Raw genomic sequence first — 13,941 nt, 5'->3', positions numbered from 1 at the left:
ATACTCTACCAGTCCCATTAACCACTTAGCAATATTAGGCTCTCATTCCAGAGTATAAGCAAGTCTTTTAAGAATTCAACAGAATGCATTTATCCACTACTTTGAAAAAATCTACTACATATTGTGAAATGTTCTTTATGATGCAGAAAGAAGAAAACAGAATGAAACATGTTTCTTTCTTGTTAAAAATCAAGGAAAATCATATGAAGAGGTTTTGCTTACAACTGAGATGAATGTGACAAGATACAATGCTTCCTTGGAATTTGGGCCATTTCTGCTACAATGCTAGATTACAGATATCCAACTTCATAGTAAAATTAAGTTTGCATACCAGCACAGAATATCCCAGGGACTTCACTTCGGAATATAACAGTTCGTACTTTCTTATCAGATTTCAGAGCATCCACAGCTTTTGACATCTACAGAAAAAGGAGGGGGAGGGGAAATTTTTTTTTCAAATATTTATTTCCAATACATTGCCTTCAAATTAGAAGCAGTTAGTTTTTCCCCCTTACCATTTTTATAAGATTTTTATTAAGTGCATTTTTGGCACGAGATCTGTTTAATCCAAGTACCACAATTCCTAGAGGAAAAAAGAAGAGTTTGAATCAGTGTCATATTAAAAATATAAATTAAGTACATACTTGTGTCCATGTTATTTTGACTCGAAACAGATATTAAATTAGGACTGTAAGAAAATTGACTCATGTAATTATTTTGACTGATTTATTTTGTTTGTTTCCTTTTTCAGAGTGTTTCAATAGCCATTAGAAATGACAATCGCTTTAAGGACAGACTCAGAACTCATGACCTGATACACATGAAATTACCACATCTGTGCACACAGCCTGACTAGGCCAAATTTGCGAAAGCAAATAATCATAATATTTTCCTGAATAATTAAGCATGTACTTTAAGTACTTGGTACTTAAACGTAGTCTTCAGATATTTCTTCATAAAGCATTTTAAAAAAAAAGTTTTTATTTAAAAAAGAAAAAAACCACAAAGGCACTGCCAGGCCCAAAATGTATGTGTGTGTGTGTGATGCATATTTTAGCATAGCACCCTCTTGGTCTTGACAACTCATTCACTACACAAAAAAGCATGGTTCATGTTAGTTACAACAACAACAAAAAACCCACCACCAGCCAGGTACTGATACTTTGCATGTAGCACTTTTTCTTAGCTGTATTCCAATTTATTCCTTATGTCAAAATTATTTCAAACAAATATTCAGCTTGGTCATAGAATCATAGGACTGGAAGGGACCTCGAGAGACCATCTAGTCCAGTCTCCTATACTGATGGCAGGATTAAGTATTATCTAGACCAGGGGTAGGCAACCTATGGCACGCGTGCCAAATGCGGCACGCGAGCCGATTTTCAGTGGCACTCACACTGCCCAAGTCCTGGCCAACGGTCCGGGGGGCTCTGCATTTTAATTTAATTTTAAACGAAGCTTCTTAAACATTTTTAAAACCTTATTTACTTTACATACAACAGTTTAGTTATATATTATGGACTTATAGAAAGAGGCCTTCTAAAAATGTTTAAATGTATTACTGGCCCGTGAAACCTTAAATTAGAGTGAATAAATGAAAACTCGGCACACCACTTCTGAAAGGTTGCCAACCCCTGATCTAGACCATCCCTGACAGGTGTTTGTCTAACCTGCTCTTAAAAATCTCCAATGATGGAGATTCCACAATCTCCCTTGGCAATTTATTCCAGTGCTCAACAACTCTGACAGTTAGGAAATTTTTCCCAATGTCCAACCTAAACAACTCTTGCTGCAATTTAAGCCCATTGCTTCTCATCCTATCCTCAGAGATTAAGGAGAGCAGATTAAACATACACAGCTGTGTGTACATGTAGTGAACAGAGTGGGCCTAGAGCTCTGATTTTAGGTTTAAAGGTATGCTGCAATTCTTGTTATGGAAAGGTTTAAGGATTTGGATGATACTATAAAAAAAAAACTTCAGAAATTGTGTGACCTTTTCACCCTTTGTGACATCTTTTTTAAGTAAAACATGTACTTATCTCCAAATAAGGATGATCATTGTTTTCTAAATTCAGTAATAGTAATACAATACTGGAAAAGATCCCCTAAATAGCCGTAATGAAGCACTTCTACTCTGCCATGTCATGCACACACGTCAATAAAGCAGCTACAGTTCTTGTGGACAGCTGAATTTTCCCTGTGTGTTTTTCTGTGCTTGTCATTGGATTTATACATCTCACTAGGAACTACAAGTTAACACTGACACCATCCACTCCAACAGAATCAGAAAATTCTCTAAGATGTTCACATCAGCCTTCTTTCTTCCTTTTGTTTATTTACAATTGGTTTTTCATATAGTGCCTGAGAAGCAAGAAAAAGCCCTAGAGACAGAAAAACTTGAGATTTTTTCAGGTATGCCGTGTACTCTAGTTATCGTATGTGTTACTAACAAGGCACCATAATAAATTTCATCACTTAGCACAAAAGTATAGGAAAGAGTTGACAAATATGGTTCAGAACCTTACAAAGGTTTTTTGTTTGTATTGGTTGTACAGAATATTTTGACTGCACTGAATTGTCCATCTCGACCATGATAGACACAGACTAGGGAGAAAATTAATATTCATGTTAGCACCTTAATTAAGAATGTTCCAACATAAGGATTAAAGTTGTTAAACACAAAATATAACAAGTTCTCTGCAAGGGGAAAATCCCTAAAGAGAAAAAAAACAAGTGTATAAGCCAATTCCTCCTACTACTCCCACCAATTTCACAAGTCATAACCCTACCACTTTCTTCTCCCACTCAAAAAAGTGACAAATGCTCAGCAGCCCTCCACCCAACTTTCCAACCTTCCTATTTATGGAAAAAAGTGATGTGAGAATTGTAATCAGAAATGTGTGAAAAGATTAACATAGCAGGCATAGAATGTGCAGTCAGGTGCATAGAGACATCTTCCATGGATTCACCAACCCACCCCTTTTTCTTTTTTTAAATATAGCCATATCACCGTAGTATCAGATCACCTCTGAAGATAAATTGTCAGGTTTATCTTTATAGTGGCAGTGTAAGATAAGGAATGTATTAAATTGGTGTCTGAAGTACAGAAAGTCAAATGATTTGCCTGAGGTTGCATAGGATGTCTGTGGCAAACCAGGAATTAAATATAGTCCTCCTGAGTCCCAGGCCAGTGATTTAACCATAAGATGATCCTTTCTCCTTTTTTCTCTCTTGAATAGCTCCTACTCAAATACCAAAGAGCAAATGTTGACAGTTTTAGGAATTTGACAAGATTATAGCCATTGGCAATATGGATACAATGTAGTCATTTTATCTGCTGTCAAAATTCAAGGAAGTGAGAACAGGAGCAGAAATAACTGGGTTTCCCTCATACCACTATACGGCAACACTATTAAGCTACAAGGCAAGGGGGGGTGGGGGGGAACACTACAGTAAAATCTGCCAAGAGTGACCACTCATAAAAGTGGCAATGTTAGGGAGCTGATGCCCAGCAAAGCACACTGGAGGCAGGGGGGTAACTGGGTGATTCACTGTCGTGATATCCCAATAACTGTCACAATAAGGTAAAACTGTTTCCTGTGTTTTAGTTATGGCCAAAACAAACTTGGGTTCTTGGCTTCAGGGCCCAACAAATTAAATTCTGCATATTAAAATAACATATGGAGAATGTTGTAGTAAAGCAGTGTCTATAAACGCCATAGGGAATGAGGCTTGGGAGTGGAGGAGTCAGCTTCCCTGCCACACTCTACATCCTGCATGCACTGGTGGAGAATAAGAGAAATCTTTTGTCCTGCTGGATGATTTGTCAAGAACTGGTAAAGAATATAGCAGTGTTGATTTTGTCATCATTAGACTTCAGGATTAGTATTTCTTGGACATGAATAGGGCCCTACAAAATTCATAGCCATGAAAAACACGTCACAGACCATGAAATCTGGTCTTGTGTGCGCTTTTACCCTATACCATACAGATTTCATGAGGGGAGACCAGCATTTCTCAAGTTGGGGGCCCTGACCCAAAAGGAAGTTGCAGGGGGGTTGCCAGGTTATTTTAGGGGGTCATAGTATGTTGCCACCCTTACTTCTGCGCTGCCTTCAGAGCTAGGCAGCTGGAGAGCAGCACGTGTTGGCCGGGCCCCAGCTCTGAAGGCAGCACCCTGCCAACAGCAGTGCAGAAGTAAGGGTAGCAGTAACGCAACCACCTCCCGCCCCTACAATAAACTTGCGGCCCCTTTACACTTCTTTTGGGCCAGGACCTCTACAATTACAACACTGAAATTTCAGATTTAAATAGCTAAAACCTATGACCATGAAATTGACAAAAATGGACATGAAGAAGGCAAGTCATTCCCTGTTTGGGTTATTTCAGGGTATTTGCAGGCTTAAGAAGACTGGTTCATATCCAGAAGGCTGCATATTAAAAAGTAATTATTTGCACACCACCATATTCAGAAGGCCTTCTTTGCAACCATAAAAGAGTAGAAACATAACTTCCTGATTTTTAAAAGAGAGCTTAAATTTTGAAGAAACAGAGCAGCTCATTAGAGAGGTGTTGGAATGAGGTTCCAATTCTCCTTGAGCCCAGTTGGAAGTCCAGGACACAAATCTCTATATGCTAGAATAAGACTACATTAGAAATGAAATGCAACAGTAGTGTCTTGAAATTTTTTTAGATTAAAAAAGATTCTCTCACTTCTAGAAGCCATTTTAACTTGAATTTGTCAAGAATAAAAATAGCATTATTTGCTTTAATTCCTGCAAAATACTGGAGAGAGAGAATTGTGAGGAAAGTGGTCATATGATACAGTGTGGTTGTTATTCATAGTGTGATCATCATAGAATATCAGGGTTGGAAGGGACCTCAGGAGGTCATCTAGTCCAATCCCCAACTAAATCATCCCAGTCAGGGCTTTGTCAAGCCTGACCTTAAAAACCTCTAAGGAAGGAGATTCCACCACCTCCCTAGGTAACCCATTCAAGTGCTTCACCACCCTTCTAGTGAAAAAGGTTTTCCTAATATCCAACCTAAACCTCCCCCACTGCAACTTGAGACCATTACTCCTTGTTTATCATCTGCTATCACTGAGAACAGCCTAGAACCATCCTCTTTGAAATCCCCTTTCAGGTAGTTGAAAGCAGCTATCAAATCCCCCCTCATTCTTCTCTTCTGCAGATTAAATAATCCCAGTTCCCTCAGCCTCACCTCATAAATCATGTGCTCCAGACCCCTAATCATTTTTGTTGCCCTCCACTGGACGTTTTCCAATTTTTTTTCACATCCTTCTTGTAGTGTGGGGCCCAAACTGGACACAGTACTCCAGATGAGGCCTCACCAATGCCGAATAGAGGGGAATGATCACATCCCTTGATCCGCTGGCAATGCTCCTACTTATAGAGCCCAAAATGCTGTTAGCCTTCTTGGCAACAAGGGCACAGTGTTGACTCATATCCAGCCTCTCGTCCACTGTAACCCCTAGGTCCTTTTCTGCAGAACTGCTCCCTAGCCGCTCGGTCCCTAGTCTGTAGCAGCACGTAGGATTCTTTCGTCCTAAGTGCAGGACTCTGCACTTCTCCTTATTGAACCTCATCAGATTTCTTTTGGCCCAATCCTCTAATTTGTCTAGGTCCCTCTGTATCCTATCCCTACCCTCCAGCATATCTACCACTCCTCCCAGTTTAGTGTCATCTGCAAATTTACCGAGGGGGCAATCCACACCATCCTCCAGATCATTTATGATGATACTGAACAAAACCGGCCCCAGGACCGAGCCCTGGGGCACTGTAGCTCCATACTGGAGTCGTCTTACTACTTGATAGGAAACGTGATCTGTACTCTAACAGAAATTTTAAAAAGTGGAAAAAGAAACTGCAAGGGCCAGCCTATTTGAATTCCTACTTTTAGTCCTTTATAATTTCACTCAAGCTTAGGCCATATCTACACTGGGAGCACTTTCCCCTTACAGGTGCATTATACTGGCAAAGTGCTCCTACTGTGGATGTACCTACATTGGCAAAGCTATACTTCATGCAGGAATGGTAAACTGCACCTCCCCATCACTTTGCAGGTGATTGAAACAAACTATTTCAACAAAACTGCTTTTACTGGTGTAACTGTGTCTGTATTAGGGATGTATGTCAGTGCAGCTATATTAGTCAGTGATCACATCCCTGACTAACACAGTTATGCTGACAGAAGTCTGTAGTGAAGACATAAAACATACATTAAAGCTAAGGTAAGATTTTGGTTTTTTGGAAGCTTGCAACAGAGTTTCAAGTTATCTTTTAATTATATGGCTGAGGCATATTTTTCATGTTTCAGTTTTTCTAAAGTGACTTTTTTTAATTATTTAAAATACTTTTCTGAGAGCTATCTAAGGGCTGGTCTACACTTAAAAGTTAGGTCAACATAGCTACGGAGCTCAGGGATGTGAAAAATCCACCCCCCTGGATGCCGTAGCTATGCTGGCCTAACCCCTGGCATAGACGTGGCTATGTTGATAGAAGAATGCAACCATCATTTGGAGAGGTGGATTAACTATGGGGATGGAAAACCCCATTCCATCCCTGTAGGAAGCATCTACACAGCTGTTAGGACTGTAGCTGTAGCACCTGTAGTTAGACATGGCCCAAAGGTCTGAATGCTACAGAAACCCACTTTAACCCCTGATGTTCACTGGAAACTTGATGTTCCTAAGGACATAGCACTACCCCAACTGGATGCTGTTTGATGACCCTCTCACCTACACTGTTGTATCTTTAAACCCAACAGCACATTTACATCAATTATATATCTTGCTATGTAACAAACATTAGCTGAAGTCACCAGACAAGCACAATAAAAGCCCAAAACATCTCATTTATATCATTCTTAGTTGTAGTTATAAGTTAGCTTTACTCAAAATAGAGTATACCTAATGAAGACCTTTCTTTCATAATGTTGGTCCAACAGTCACTTTCTCCCTACTGACTATTCTTACTCCTGAAAGTATTAGGCATTGTAACATAAGATACAGCACTGATTTCCGCTAATGATACCGGTCCTTCTCTTGGCCCTACCCCAAACCCCTTGCCCTTCTTTACTAACAGAACAAGACTTGCTCCTGTGTGAAGACGGGCTCTTCTGGTCAAAGGCAAGTGCAGAAAAGATGTCTTCCTCAAACATAGTCCAAAAATTAGAAAGATATTTCAGTAGAATTGCTTCCATATGATGTCTACAGCATACTCGTTGCCCCAAAATGCCAATTCCCCCACTCAGACATTATTTGTTCTTTGATCCTTGATCACCGTTCCCTTGTGTGTTAACGAGAGGATATGGCTGATATAGAAGAGACAGTCTTAAAAGCTAGAGGCGAAGCAACCAAGGGAGTTTGAGAAGGAGATCCCCTACTGAAGGAGCAAGCACTACTTCTTGTGGTGAGTGAGCTCATACATCTGTATGGTTCTTCTTTTGGCTTGCTTAAAGTTTATAATGTGGTCTGTTGGGGACACTAGCAAGGCTCTAGCCTCCTGTTTTTCTTCTGTGTGTTAGAGGGGGTAGGGCTGACCTAGAAGAGAAGAGTTTAAAAGCCAGACACTAAGCAACCAAGGGGAGCTAGTGAACGGAGGCGTTTGTAGGATGGAGAAAGAATAAAAATCACCATGGTTTGAGACGGCTGCAACACCAGTGCCAACACTGTTCCTGGTTCCTCCATCTGTGTCCAGACAGAGAATCCAACCAGGGGTGCCCCTACCCAGTGTTGGTATATCTTTGCAGAGACTGTGGCCTGCATTTCCCTGTCACAGAAAGGCAGGCTGGGAAGACCATCAGTGTGAGAGGTGCTTACTGGTAGAACCTCTCAGAAAGCAGGTGAAGGCCTCAGGAGGAGGCGGCTAGGCTGAGGAGGATCCATTGAAAATACACATATGGAGAGCTCCAAGATTGAAGAAGCAATCCAGCTGGAGAGGACTGCAGTAGCACCATCAGGGAAGGGTGAAATGGCTCTTTCACAGGAAAGAAGATGCCTGCTGACTACTACTGGCACCGCTCCACCCCTGCTCCCAACTTACAGTCCACAGAGATTAAAAAATGGTACGCTGCCCTTGCATCAAGGGATGAGGAATCTCCCCCAAATGTAAGGGAAGAGAAGTCAAGTACCCCAAGGCTGGGAGGATCATGGCTATAACTTCTAAGAGGAAAGGAATGGTGGTGGTGGCCAGTGACTCCCTAAGCGGGGGCAGAGGCATCCCTCTGTCTGCCTGACTTGGCATCCTGGGAGGTGTGTTGCCTACCAGGGACCCATATACAAGACATTACAGAAGGACTGCCAAGGATCATTTGACCCTCTGACTACTACCCCACACTGGTCTTCCATGTGACTACTAATAATTCTGCAAGACGTGACTCTGAGTAGATCAGAAGTGACTACACAGTTCTGGAGTGAGTGTGAGGGAATTGGGGCACAGGTGGTGTTTTCACTGGTCCTTCCAATCAAGGGTAGGGCCCAGGCAGAGAGAGAGATCCATGGCTGCATGGATGATGTTGCCAGGAGGGCTTCCGCTTCCTCAACCATGGGACACTGTTCTGAGAAGATGGACTGCTGAGCAAAGATTGCAAAGAGTATCTTCAGATACAGACTGGCAAACCTATTGAGGCAGGCTTCAAATTAGGTTTGACAAGAGCAGGAGACAAAAGCCCACAGGTGAAGGGATGGAATCTGGGGCGGGAACATGGGCAATCATAACAAGGACAAAGGAGAGTCACGAAGAAATACAGAAGGGAAATCTGACAAACATCTTAGCTGTCTGTCTAATCTCCATTCTTTTTGCATTAGAAAATAGAAAGAATTAGAAATATTAGTGACTAATCAAAATTACAACATAATTGGCATCACAGATCTGACTTGGTGTGATAATTCGGATGACTGGAATATCGGTAGAGAAGGGTATAGCTTGTTCAGGAAGGACAGGCTAGGAAAAAAGAGAGGAGCAGTTGCCTTGTACATGCATACACTTGCACTGAAGTCACAATAGAAGGGGAAGGCAGACCAGTTGAACATCTCCAGGTAAGGCTAAAAGGGATAAAAGAGAAGCATGATATTATGGCCGGGGTCTACTATTGACCACCTAACCAGGAAGAGAGGTGAATGAGGCTTTTTTTAAACAACTAACAATATCATCCAAAGCACAGGACTTGGTGGTAATGGGGGACTTAAACTCCCCAGATGTCTGTTGGGAAAATAAAACAGAACACAGATTAAACAAAAAAGTTCTTGAAATGCATTGAAGGCAACTTTTTATTACAAGAAGGTGGAGACAGCAACTGGGGATAGCTTGTTCTAGATTTGATTTGCACAAACGGTAAGGAACTGATTGAGATTTTGAAAGTGGAAGGAAGTTTGGGTAACAGTGACCTTGAAAGGACAGAATTCATTATTCTAAGGAATGAAGAAAGGAAAACAGCAGAATAAAGACAATAGACTTCAGGAAGGCAGACTTTAGCAAATTCAGAGAACTGACTGCGAAGATCCCATGGGAAATAAGAGAGGTGGCAGTTTTTTAGAGAGAGAAATTATTAAGGGCACAAGAGCAAACTATCCCAATGTGTAGGAAAGCCAGGACATATGGTAAGAGACCATACTGACTTAACCAGGAGATCTTCAGTGACCTGAAACAAAAACAAACCCCCAAAAAATCACACAAATAACAGAAACTAGGATAAATTATGAAGGATGAATATTAAAAACAAAAAAACAAAAAACGAACAAGCATGTAGGGACAAAATTAGAAAGGCCAAGGCACAAAATGAGATTAAACTAGCTAATAAATAAATGGTAACAAGAAAACATTTTCCAAACACATTTAAAGCAAGAGGAAGACCAGGGACAGAGTAGGACTATTACCCAAGGAGGAGGGAAAGACAAGAGAAAACGCAGCAGTGGCTGAAGTGTTAAATGCCGTTTTTTGTTCCGGTTTTCACCAAAAAGCTTAGCAGCGATCAGACAACTAACATAGTGAACATCAGTGTAAATGGGGTAGGATCTGAGGCTAAAATAAGAAAAGAACAAGGTAAGAATTACTTAGACAAGTTAGATGTCTTCAAGTTGGTAGGGCATGACAAAATACATCCTAGAATTATTAAGGAACTGGCTAAAGAGATCTCCGAGCCATCAGCAATTCCCAGAGGACTGGAAAGGGAAAATATAGTACTTATCTATAAAAAGGGGAATTAGACCAGTCAGCTTAACTTCAGTATCCAGAAAGATAATGAAACAAATAATCAACTAACCAATTTGGAAGCACCTAGAAGAAAAGAAAATAAGTAAGTCAACATGGATTTTCCCAAAACAAATCACATCAACACAATCTAAAAATCTTTCTCTGACAGGGTAATAATATCTCTCTGCTTTAGAAAGGTTTTGGATGATGTCTCACATGACCTTCTCATAAGCAAACTGAGGAAATATAGCCTAGGCAACCTACTACATGGTGGGTGCAGAACTGGTGGGGGAAATCATACGCAGAGAGTAGTTATCAATCGTTCACAGTCAAGCTGGAAGTGTACATTGATGTAATAGTGTTGCAAAAAACAACAAAAAAAAAACAACAAACAAACAACATTCTGGAATGTATTAGCTAAAGCTGGGGTAGGCAACCTGCGGCACGCAAGCTGATTTTCAGTGGCGCTCACACTGCCAGGGTCCTGGCCACCAGTCCGGGGGGCTCTGCATTTTAATTTAATTTTAAATGAGGTTCTTAAACATTTTTAAAACCTTATTTACTTTACATACAAACACTAGTTTAGTTATATATTATAGACTTATAGACAGAGACCTTCTAAAAACGTTAAAATGTATTACTGGCATGTGAAACCTTAAATTAGAGTGAATAAATGAAGTCTCGACACACCACTTCTGAAAGGTTGCCGACCCCTGAGCTAAAGTGTTGTAAACAAAACACAAGAAGTAATTCTTCCATTCTACTCAGCACTTACAAGACCTGATTTAGAGTACTATGTCCAGTTCTGGGCACCAAACTTCAGGAAAGATATGGACAAATTGGAAAGAAACAAAAATTATTAAAGGTCTAGAAAACATGACCTATGAGAAAAGATTGAAAAAATTGGGTTTGTTCAGTCTAGAGAAGAGAAGACCAGGGGAGGATGTGATAAGTTTTCAAAAGGAGGGCAATAAACTGTTCTCTTTAACCACTGAGGACACACAAGAAGTAATGGGTTTAAATTGCAGCCAGGGAGATTTAGGTTAGACATTAGAAAGAGCTTCCTAAGTGTAAGAGTAAGAGTGGAGCAAATTACCAAGAGAGATTGTGGAATCTCCATCGTCTAACCTGTTCTTAAAAACCTTCAAACACCTGTCAGGGATCGTCTAGATAATATTTAGTCCTGCCTCAGTGCAAGGAACTAGACTAGATGACATACTGAGGTCCCTTCCAAACCTTCATTTCTATGATTCTATTTTGTTTTGACTAACAGGGATGGGTATATGCTGGGAACAAGGAAAGCATTTAAAAACAAAAACAAAAAAACCCAACACTCTTCAACCCCCTGTATAATGCAATCTACAGTACACCATCACATGCATTCAAGAATAAACTGAATGTAAATGCAGTACTGTATGTCTTGTATCTTTGATCACCTGACTCACACTCTAACTAGTAATCCATCTTCGCTGAAAGTACAGGACTCTGTTAACATCGTCAGCCCCTGAGCAGCTTCAAATAGTCACTATTTCAAGCACTATTCAATCATGTGCCAGTGAACAATTTAAGGTCAAATATTTCACAACCCCACAAGACTAAATATGGGTGTTTTATAACATTTAAAAGAGGGATTCTCAGTTTCCCAACAGGGCACAGGATATACTTCTAGCAATGCACTGTCACGATATACTATATATTAAAATCATAACCTTTTGTAGGCATAGTTATTATATAATGTTTACAGCTGGTTAGACAGGAAACATCTCACCAACGCTTTTGCCAAGATCTTTACCCCTTTCTTCCCCATAATTCAAAATGTCACTGAAATTTTTAAATTTGAAAAATTTCAACACTTTTATAGCTGGTTGCAAAATGTGGACTGTAGCAGCAGGATCATCATGGTATTGGAAGAAGATGAGAGCAGGCGTATCAGTGGTGCAGGGACAAATTCCAAGGCCAGATTAAGCCACTGGCACAAGAGGCCCATACCTAGGGCCACAACGCCTGAAGTCTGGTGATGAGGTCAGAATCTTAGCTTTCATTTAAGGAAAAAATATGTTTCTAATGCTCATGGTTAAGAAAAGCATGAAAAAACAACCCATGCATAACTACTGTAGTGATCAAGTATCAGAGGGGTAGCCGTGTTAGTCTGGATCTGTAAAAGCGGCAAAGAGCCCTGTGGCACCTTGCACACTAACAGACATATTGGAGCATAAGCTTTCGTGGGTGAATACCTGACACGAAAGTTTATGCTCCAATAAGTCTGTTAGTCTATAAGGTGCCACAGGACTCTTTGCCGCTAATGTAGTGATGTTTGCCTGAGCCTACAGAAAGCTTGAAACAACTGGAGAGAGATGTAGATTGCACCAGAAATCTCAATATAATTAACTCCAAGACCTACTGCTCTAGCGATCTTTGCCAACCCTATCCCAGCAAAGGGCTTCATCTGTGGCAGAAAAAGAGTATAGCAGACTAGGATCACCACTCAATGTAGACACACCCCTGCCACGGAAGGGTGTAGCAGGGCCCCTACTTCCATGCCTGCAGCTCCCAGGGTGTGAGCGCTCCTGAGACTTCTCAGACGCTCCAGGAAGAGGGTGGGGATGATAAAGTGCCCCACGACCACTGTAGGTGCGGAAGGCACTATGTTATGGCACACAGGGGGGCCCAGATTCATGCCCTCAGAGCAGCAAAGCCTGGGAGCGCGGACGGGCTAATTCAGAGGGGGCTGGCAGCCTACGGGGTTGCTGCAGCACTGCGGTGTAAGTGCAAACAGCTGCTCCCACTCCACCGCCCATCCGCGCCCCCCATCCCCAGGGGACGCACTGCGCATGGGCAGCGTGTGGAGGCGGAGCAGCCACTCGTCTCCCCCCCTCACCGCCATGCTGCCGCGAGATCACCGCGCTGCGCCGGGCGGGTGACACTACGGGCCTCCGGCGGATCGCACTGATGCACCAAGCGAATGGGGGTGGGGGGTGACACCAGTCCCGGGGCTCTCTCTGCAGCGTCCAGCGCGCAGTGATGGGCAGCTGCACCCCGGCCCACAGTTCTCGGCGGAGCAGCCTCCCCCCCCGGCCCGGGCTGCCGTTACCTTGGTTCTCCTCATCCAGGTACCGGACCCGCAGCTCCTCCTCCCCCTTGGCTTCGGAGCTGTAGCCCCTCCCGGTCGGAGAACAAGCGGCCCCTCCCCGCACCAGCCCCTGCGGGCCCGGCCGGCTGAGAGACGAGGCGGCAGCGGCTGCCGCAGCCAATCTGACTCTGCCCTGCAGGAGGCCCAGGGATGCCGCCATGCTGCTGCCTCTTCGTGCCGCGGAGCCACCCCTCCCCCCAACGTTCACACACACCACGTGACCCTACGGCACGCACCGCTCCCTCCCACGCGCGACACCAGACAGCGGAAGGCAAGGTAACGGTCACCCTGGGAGCGCGTGCGCCCCGCCCACCAGTCGCCACGCGCAGAGTCAGCCACGCCTCGCGATCTGGGCCCCGGCCCCCTGCCTCCCCCCTCATGCCAGGAGCCTTCCAGCCATGCCCCCTGTGGCTGAGCCTGTGTGACCAGGCACCCAGGGCCAGTGAGCGGGGACCATTCCCCGGTGACCCCTTGGCTGCTTGGAGGAACCCTGCCCCTATCATTGCTCCTCCCCACTGGCGCACGGCGCAAGACCCAGCCCCCCTGCAGTCACCCCCTTCATAGCCCCTCTGAAGCACCGCGAGTTTGGTTTCTGGT

At 43.0% G+C, this 13,941-nt stretch overlaps 1 protein-coding gene across 4 annotated transcripts in view; it reads right to left on the bottom strand.

Moving 5' to 3' along the window:
• AUH (AU RNA binding methylglutaconyl-CoA hydratase) overlaps window positions 1-13,541 on the bottom strand; it is a 188,132-nt gene extending 174,591 nt beyond the window's left edge. The window contains exons 1-3 of one of the 4 annotated variants that reach the window (XM_074953085.1): window positions 13,306-13,541; window positions 516-583; window positions 332-419 (exon numbers count right to left, since the gene is read on the bottom strand). In XM_074953085.1, coding sequence (XP_074809186.1) covers window positions 332-419; window positions 516-583; window positions 13,306-13,504 — 355 coding nt within the window. In that variant the 5' untranslated portion in view covers window positions 13,505-13,541. The remainder of the gene's footprint in view (window positions 1-331; window positions 420-515; window positions 584-13,305) is intronic. The other 3 variants (XM_074953088.1, XM_074953087.1, XM_074953086.1) reach the window with 3 other exon arrangements.
• Window positions 13,542-13,941: the final 400 nt, after the last annotated feature.

The sequence above is a fragment of the Natator depressus genome, chromosome 5 (assembly GCF_965152275.1).
Source record: "Natator depressus isolate rNatDep1 chromosome 5, rNatDep2.hap1, whole genome shotgun sequence".
Classification (NCBI taxonomy): domain Eukaryota; kingdom Metazoa; phylum Chordata; order Testudines; family Cheloniidae; genus Natator; species Natator depressus.
The sequence above is the reverse complement of the archived record's forward strand: the minus strand, read 5'-3'. Positions and strand labels throughout refer to the sequence as shown.